The 9,250-nt window shown below is 38.8% G+C and overlaps 1 protein-coding gene across 1 annotated transcript; it reads left to right on the top strand.

Annotated features, from left to right (window-relative positions):
* The first annotated feature begins 826 nt into the window (after window positions 1–826).
* FAM200A (family with sequence similarity 200 member A) lies at window positions 827–6,614 on the top strand. Its single transcript, XM_063088356.1, has 2 exons — window positions 827–913; window positions 4,698–6,614. Exon 2 carries the CDS (start codon window positions 4,800–4,802, stop codon window positions 6,525–6,527), a length of 1,728 nt encoding a protein of 575 aa, XP_062944426.1. The 5' UTR covers window positions 827–913; window positions 4,698–4,799; the 3' UTR covers window positions 6,528–6,614.
* Window positions 6,615–9,250: the final 2,636 nt, after the last annotated feature.

Raw genomic sequence — 9,250 nt, 5'->3', positions numbered from 1 at the left:
CGGAACATAAAAATACCTGACTCGTACCTCTGACTAATGTGGATGCAATATTCCTTTAAGCAAGAAGATGAGTTAATAATCAGCTAGGGTCCTTTGCCTTTCTTTTGGATTTCTTCTGTCTGCAGTTGATTAGAGAGATAAAAACAAGAAAACTTAGTTTCAATCCTTAATTGCGGCTACACAACATCTAAAGTAAATCAACACATGAGCGTGTAATGGGAGACAAACTTTTGAGAAGGATCCTTTTGGGGCATGATTTTATCTCCGGGCAGTTTCAGCCACACAGGCAGTCTCTCATTTCCTCTGCCAACCTCAAAGAATTAATAATCATCACTTCCCAAGTTAATGGCTACCTGAAATTTTCTGCTTGGACCTAGTTACCCCAAAGATGGCCATTCTCTGGCTAAGGTCCCTTTGACTTCGGTTTGTGAAACCATTCATCATTGACCTTACTCTGTCTGCACCCTTGTTTCAGTTCCTCTGCCACAGACACACAATCACTAAGTATTGTTATTGTTTGATAATAATTAAAACTATTACAATTATTGCCATTAGTAAGAAAAACATAAGAAAAGTGTAAGTATTTGCGCAGGACAGTATCAAGAGAAACCTAATCCCCTTTATCCCGCCCCCGCATGTCCTAGGGGCGTATAAGCTGAAGAGCGAGGTGGCCAAAGCCAGAGGTTAGAGCCCAGCGATTCGGAAACAGGGACGCAAAGTCCTCCCGCGATCCTAGAGAGGACCCCGAAAAGCAGCGCAGTCCCGGAAGGTGGGTGTGATGAACTTCCGGCTCCTGTGACGCGCTCTCTCGGTTTTGGAGACGGGGGATTCTGGCTCCAAGTCCAGTGCTCTTCGGTCCGCTGAGTCACATCCCTTTTCTATTCCAGGACCCCAGACATCTCCGGGGGACACGGTGAGTCGCGGATCCGGCCGGGAGGACGGGCCGGGGCAGAGGTGGTCGTGTACTGTTGGTTGGGCGACCGCCCCCTAACAGAGTGGAGGAAGGCCTGTGTCCCCATCTTTCGTCCCATCCTCGGCGGGAGAGAGCGCTGTCTCCCTGCGGGGACATCTGTGGGTCCAGGCGGAGAGGAACGAAACTTTGGTTTCCGGACTGGGATAAGATGCTGTGGGACCACGGAGAGGCAGTCCGCGTGTCCTTTCTGGGCCCCCTCGTCCTCGGTTTTCACCCCAAGGAGCGCAGGCGAAATGACCCTAGTCTAATTTCTGTGCCCCCTCGTTGTCCCCATTTGTTGTACTCTAGTGAGAGTTTTTTTCTGGGTTCCTAGGGACCTCGAGTTATAAAGTTCAGAAGACCTTAGAGGATATCAAGTCCCATGGGCTTTTTAAAAATTATTGTTTTTATTTTTTACTTTTTTAGCGGACAGGCTTGTTAAGCCTCATAAGTACCTGCAGATCATCTGTTCACCCCACCCCCAAACTCACCACCATTAGTGGTGGTGGTTGAAGAGTGTTTGAAGCCTACTGAATGAAGAAGTGTTTTGGATGCAATAGGATAAGATTATATACATTTCACTCTCTTCCTTTCAGTTTCGGGACTTTACGAAGCCTTTTTAAATGAGGGACTTAGGACCTTGGGTGGGTTTTTCAGTTGCGGGAGGTAACTTCTTGACTGGCAGGGTTAAGTAGTGAAGGGGGTTTGTGCGTGGTTCAGTGGAAAGGAAAGTCTGTTGGGCCATTAGGAATCCAGTTACCAGAGTTCTGTCTGCCTCTGATTATTAGGATTATCGTGGGTGAAACACACAGACTCACCAATTTAAATTTGTCCTGATTAAAATAAACTAGATTAGCTCGAAGGCCCTTCCAACTTTGGAAGTCAGTGCTAGACTGAATTTAACCGTGAAAAATCCAGCTAGGCGAAATCTAATGCACCGTTTCCATTTCCTGCTGTGCCACCAGTATTCGGAAAGACACATTATTGAGAGAGCCTTAAGTGATAGAGGACCAAGTAGATCATAGGCAATCATTAAATGAATGTGGTGAAAACATTGTAAAAAGATCCATGAAATGCTATACTCCTTCTATTATTCAGATTTTTCATAAATAACTCTATAGTCATAGTATAGTGAAATCTTTTTTTTCCCCCTTGGTATTACCAACACACCACACTCTTAACCAACTGAGTTAATCAGCTAGCCCAGTGAAGTCTCTTAAATTGTGAATGATTGGGCCGAGCCCGTGGCGCACTCGGTAGAGTGCTGCGCTGGGAGCGCGGCAACGCTCCCGCCGCCAGTTCGGATCCTATATAGGAATGACCGGTGCACTCACTGGCTGAGTGCCGGTCACGAAAAAAAAAAAAAAAAAAAAATTGTGAATGATTTGTCCTTCCAAGTACTGAAAATAACAGACCTATAATGAATTTGTTGAACTTCCTACAAATTAGCAGAAAATGTTGATGTTGTATCCATCCGAGCAAATATTTTTTAAATTTCTACTGGTTGCAAGGAACTGTGTTGTGACTTAAGGGCAACAATGAAAGCAATAGATAATCTATATCCTTGAGTCTAGTTGGGATAAGGCATGAAAGCATTAAAAATTAATTTTCAGGGCAAGAGCTATCAAAACATTACTTACCAAACCAGTGGTAGAGACAATTAATGAGTCTAAAGTCAAGAGAGGGGCCGAGCCCGTGGCGCACTCAGGAGAGTGCAGCGCTGGGAGCACAGCGACACTCCCGCCGCGGGTTCGGATCCTATATAGGAATGGCCGGTGCACTCACTGGCTGAGTACCAGTCACAAAAAAGACCAAAAATAAATAGATAAATAGATAGATAAATAGATAGATAGATAGATAAATAGATAGATAGATAGATAGATAAATAGATAGATAGATAAATAAATAGATAGATTAAATAAATAAATAAATAAATAAATAAATAAATAAATAAATAAATAAAATTTAAAAAAAAAAAAAAAAAGTCAAGAGAGGACTGGGTGCTTGGAACCCCCGAGAAATGTAAAATAAAACCGAGCCTTTTTGCTGTTACCCACCCCAAACTGGAGCAGGAAAATACTCCATGAGGGTTTGTCCAAGTTAGAAAGGAGTGACTCTGCTCCTGACCACAGTCCTATCTTGGTTTCACCTCCTCTTTGCAGTCCCTTTATTTTAATGCATACTGTCACTATGAGGCTTCTAAGAATACATTGTTTCTCCTTCCCCACCTTTAAAACTTTGACCCAGGTGACAAAAATGAAGATTCCTTTTCCTCAGTTTTAAAATACCTGAGCCAGAATGGAATTTTCACGAGCTGTATCACTAAAAATGAAATGAGCAAAGAAAATATAATAGTTGGAAGATGATAAAAACAGCAACACAAATGATGACAAGGAATATAAATGCTATAAGATGGGACAGAAAGGAAAGTTAGAGCTATCAGGACAAATTTAATAGGTTTCAAGGAAGGGTAGAATTTTGAGAGATGGAGTTGGGGAGGCAGGTTGTTCCAGGCAAAGGGATGAAGATGGGAAATCAGAGCTTTTGTTGAACAGTGAGGAGCCCAGTTTGGCTGAAGCATAGAGTCTGAAGAAATGGGAAGAAAGACTTGAAGAGTGTCATGTTATGGTGACCTTTGAATGGGGGGATTCGTGCTTAATTTTTGAGGGGAGAGAGTGATATGATGAAAACTGGATTCTGGCAGAGCTGTCCATACCATATTATGTAATTTGATTTGTAACAGGAGGTGGAGCTAAGGAATCTAAAATAGATCATTGCAGTAATCTGTGCTAGAGGTAATGAAAGCCTGAATTCCAAATATAGAAATGGAAATGGAGGGAAAATGTATTTGAGAGACAATCTTTCTAATGATTCTCAGAGATTAATGAATAAGAGAATGAAATGAAGATTTGTAGGAATTACATTAGCTTCCAGTAGTGGAGGAGTTAGTCAATGCAGGGAATCCTTGGGGAATCTTCCCTAACTATTCTTGGTGCAATCCAATCCATCCTTGACACACTTGCCATTATTTCTTTGCAGGAATCAGTTAGGCCATCTGACTAATTTGTGAGGGTTAGTTTAGTAAAACTAGGTAATATCTGTAAATCCACTAGGCTTACATAAACAGTAAAATATTACAATATACTAAAAGCATATAAATGAGGGTGCCATTGTCAACCTTCACGTGTTGTAGAAATCTCATTATCTAGAATAATTCATGTATCTATGTAACATGAAGTGTTTCAGTATTCATATAATAATTATACAGCTTAATTTCTTATTTTAAAAATACAAATATAAGTTCTCATTTTTTTTCCCTGTGCTCCATCATCTTGTATACCCAACTTTGGTGGTTACTTTTAAGAGTGACAGATCACTCTTTAGAGTTGGCAGTGTAGCAGCACAGCTAGGACCCTGTTTCCAGACCTGGGTTTAATTACTGGCTCTACTACACTAACTGTGTGTTGTTAGACACATTATTTAATCTTTCTCAGCTTCATAGTTTTCATATGTAAAATAGGAATAATAATCATGTCCCTCATTAGGCGGGTATTAAAGGAGATTTGTATGTAATGCACCAAATCTGCTTGGCACGTAGCTAACATGAATGACAGTTACTCAGTACTTACCATGTCACACCACTGGATTTCGTGAATTGATTTCGTGAATACTTGTATGAGTTGTTCACAGCCTAGCAATACAATGTTGCTTTGTAATACTGCTATTAAATTTTTCTACCCTGCAGGATAGCAAAAACTGACATCATAAAACCTCCTAGGTCAAAAAGGGCAGCCCTGCAAAACAGACCCTATTTGGATCAAATGAGCCAGTTCCTTGAACCTGAATAATGACTCCTGAATCAAGGAATACTGCAGATTTGTCTCCCCAGGCTACCCAGGAGATGGAAGACATAGTGATAGCAAAGGTGGAGGAGGAAGATGAAAATGAGGAAGACCATTTTCAAAGGGAAAAAAACAACATAGAGTCATTGCCACAATTTCTTAGTCGTTCTACAACTATGAATGAGAGAGCCTTATTGTCATCATATTTAGTTGCATATCGAGTGGCAAAAGAGAAAATGGCTCACACAGCTGCTGAAAAAATTATTCTTCCAGCATGTATGGATATGGTACGTACAATTTTTGATGATAAATCAGCTGACAAACTAAGAACTATACCTCTTAGTGATAATACAATTTCTCGTCGAATCTGTACTATAGCAAAACATTTAGAAGCAGTGCTTATTACACGGCTACAGTCTGGTATAGACTTTGCAATCCAACTTGATGAGAGCACTGATATTGCAAGTTGTGCAGCACTCTTGGTTTATGTCAGATATGTGTGGCAAGATGATTTTGTAGAGGATCTCTTATGTTGTTTAGATTTAAATTCACATATAACTGGATTGGATTTATTTAGTGAATTAGAAAAGTGCATTGTTGGCCAATATAAATTAAACTGGAAAAATTGTAAAGGAGTTTCAAGTGATGGAGCAGCAAATATGACTGGAAAACATAGCAAAGTTATTGAAAAATTGTTAGAAGCAACCCATAACAATGCCCTTTGGAATCACTGTTTTATTCATCAGGAAGCTTTGGTATCCAAAGAAATTCCACCAAATCTAATGGAGGTATTGAAAAAAGCAGTGAAAATTGTTAATTATATTAAAGGATGCTCACTGAACAGCAGACTTCTTGAAATATTTTGTTCAGAGATTGGAGTTAATCATACCCACTTACTCTTTCATACAGAAGTTCGTTGGTTGTCTCAAGGAAAAATATTGAGCCGAGTATATGAACTCAGGAATGAGATTTACACTTTTCTCATTGAAAAGCAATCTCATTTGGCAAATATTTTTGAAGATGACATATGGGTAACAAAATTGGCATATTTAAGTGATATCTTTGGCATTCTTAGTGAATTAAATTTAAAACTACAGGGGAAAAACAATGATATATTTCAACATTTTGAGCATATTCTAGGATTTCAGAAGACATTATCATTGTGGCAAGCCAGACTTAAAAGTAATCGCCCCAGCTACTATATGTTCCCAACATTGTTGCAACACATTGAAGAGAACATTATTAATGAAGACTGCTTAAAAAAAATAAAATTAGAGATATTGTTCCATCTTACTTCTTTGTCTCAAACCTTTGAATATTACTTTCCAAAAGAGAAATTTGAATCATTAAAGGAAAATATTTGGATGAAAGACCCGTTTTCTTTTCAAAACCCAGAATCAATAATTCAGTTAAACTTGGTGCCTGAAGAAGAGATTGAATTATTGCAGCTCAGTTCATCATTCACACTGAGGAATTATTATAAGACATTGAGTTTATCAGCATTTTGGGTTAAGATTAAAGATGAATTTCCATTGCTAAGTAGAAAGAGTATATTGCTATTATTACCATTCACAACTACCTGTTTGTGTGAGCTAGGTTTTTCAATCTTGACACGATTAAAAACAAAGAAAAGAAATAGGCTCAATAGTGCCCCAGACATGCGGGTAGCATTATCTTCATGCGTTCCTGACTGGAAGGAACTTATGAACAGGCAAGCACACCCATCACATTAAATAAAATATTTATGAAATTTTGTGCTTTTGAAAGGATTTTTTTGGTATGTTATATTTAAATGTTAATAAAATTATATTTGGAATTAACTGCGTTTATATTTACCTACAAACTAATAGTATTTATCATGAAACTTGTTTCAGTTACATGAATGTGTGTGTGTGTAAGTATACAGGGTGATGATGTAAAATATATTTCTGTGAATTACTGTCAAGAATTTTGAAAAATAGTGCTCTTAACACTGTTTTATACTTAGATCTGTTCCCCTGTCCACTGCTGCTGCCTTCTTCCTTTTCAGCAGAGCGCTGTTTACACTCAGTTATTCACCCTTTATATGTCTATTTGCTCTTCTCCCCTTTTTGTTCTAATTCCAGGAAGTGAGTCTTGATGCTAATCTTGGTTTAACACCATTCTCCTTTCACTGGGTTTATTTAGACATGGGAATGTGTTATAATTCTGGCTAGTGAGATATGTAGGCAGACTGTTGGTATATATCTTTGGAGGTTTCCCTGCTCTCAAAAAGAATTCAAAAGAGAAGATAGTGATGATAGTGGCATGGTTTTCAAATCTGCTCAAATCCCTCCTTGAAAATACACTGCAACTAGGATAGCAAAACTGAAACCCAGTACCACCAACAGTTACAAAACTGACATGACCTCAAGCCATTGTGTAAGAGGAAGAAGAGAGAAGCAACAAGAACTTAACAGACATGAGAACTGAAAGATAACCAACAAGTATTGATGCAAAATTTCAGTGAGCTGTATTAAGAATTGCAGCTACAACCAGGAGGATTGTGCACACTTCAGTTCAGGGCAAGTGTGAGGGGTTTGGTGATAAAGTCTGGAAGCAGTGTGGGCCCTGTGAAGTAGAACCCAACTTGACCAAGATAGAGACAAAACAGACCAGGTAAAAGAAGTTTTAACTTTATCCTTGAGGATTGCTTTCTTTAGTTTCCTGTGCCCAGAATTAAGATTTGTCTGTCTTGTTGATTGGTGATGATTGGTCTTTGGCCAAGTTTCAGGAGACAAGTTTGTACAAGCACCATCCTTGAGAACCATGACAGTCTTTGTGGGATCTTCTTAATCTAAAATACTTTCTCTTCTGGGGCAAACACCTGCTTTCTCCATGTTTTCTCACTATAAACATAACAAACGTGTATCACACTAGCACAAATTCACCAGGGACAATTTGGAATTGCAGTGGCCACTTTGAGGGAAAACTCTGGATATGAATGAGATTGAGAAGTGCCTTAAACAAAAACAGAAGAAACCCTCATGAGATTATCCATGTTGTCTCTCTGAAAGAGGTCATCTTGCTTAATGTAGGAGACATACCCTCTTTGGTTTCTATATTTTTAGGGTTTATAGATACTGGCTTCTTAATTGTATGGTTCTTTATCCAAAGCTGGTTCTGGGCAGACCAGTTGGTGAGAATGTGGTGGTACAATACCAAGGTCAAGGGTTTGGATCCCCATACCAGCCAGTTGCCAAAATAAATAAGTAAATAAACTTGATTCTGCCTTTTTTTTTTCTCCTCATTTTCCCCTTCTTGGAAAACTTTTAAAGATTAATTGATAAGGGAAAACCAGATTTTCACTATGTGTGCACTCTAAAAATATCTATTTTAAATTGTCAAAAAAATAGAAAGCTATTAAAATGTTTCTTTTGCTCTAAGAAAAAAAATTATATATTCCGGGTTACTAGTGAGCTGGAGCATTTTTCTGTGTATATTACCCATTTGCGTTTTTTGGTGAATTGTTAATATTCTTTGTCCATTATTAATCTTTTTCTTTTATGTGTATGAGCGCTCTCTTTAGAATGGATATTAATCTCTCGCTTACTTTGTTTACTGTGTAAACATTTTCCTCATGTCTATTTTAACTTTGTTTTTATTGCACATAGTTTTACCTATTTTATGTACCAAAATTTGCCAATCTTTTCCTTTGTGACTGCTGGATTTTGTATCATAATAGGAAGGGCTTCCCTAAACGAAATGCATTAGTTAGGAGGCTAAACTGCCAAAATAAATAGGCCCACAATGTAATGACCTAAATAAAAATTTTATTTTGTTCTCTTAGTAGTCCAGAGCAGTTGTTCCACATTGGAAGAAAGAGGTGGGTTATTTTCAAATGCAGTCATTGAGGAACCCAGACTGACACTGGCTCTCATCTTCAGCATATGGTTTCCAAGGTCACTCTGCCTGTGGAAGACCATCCCAGCTCATGCAAAGGGTTCTGAGCATGGGATAAATGTGCATGGGAGGTTTTTTGGGCCAGAGCCACAAGCTGCATACAAACTGCTTACATTCCATTGGAGAGAACTTAATCATAGGACCGTGGTTAATTGTGATGGGGGCTTGGGAATTGTAATAAAGCTGGATATATGAAAGAAGGGAGAATGGATTGTAGAAATCTAGCATTCTTTGCCACAGTTATCTCCTCTGGCCACCAATATCTGTCCCATACATGGGGTAAATAGGTTTATTTCTTCCCCAAGAAAGAGAACCCAAAATCCCATCCAGGAACTTCATCTGTTCCCTTTCTCCTACCTGCCAGAATATACCCAGTTTACAGTGGTGGTTGTATTAGTCTGTTTCTGTTGCTTATAACAAAATACACAGAACTGGGTATTTTATAAAGAAAACAATTTATTGTTTACAGTTTCAGAGGCTAGGAATTCCAAAGTCCAGGGAACACATTTGGGGAGGGACTTCTTTGGTGGTGGTT

Source organism: Cynocephalus volans, chromosome 3 (assembly GCF_027409185.1).
Source record: "Cynocephalus volans isolate mCynVol1 chromosome 3, mCynVol1.pri, whole genome shotgun sequence".
NCBI classification, from domain to species: domain Eukaryota; kingdom Metazoa; phylum Chordata; class Mammalia; order Dermoptera; family Cynocephalidae; genus Cynocephalus; species Cynocephalus volans.
The sequence above is the reverse complement of the archived record's forward strand: the minus strand, read 5'-3'. Positions and strand labels throughout refer to the sequence as shown.

What these genes read in the sequence shown, in the direction of transcription:
- FAM200A (XM_063088356.1), top strand. Translation starts at nt 4,800, where the DNA reads ATGACTCCTGAATCAAGGAATACTGCAGATTTGTCTCCCCAGGCTACC.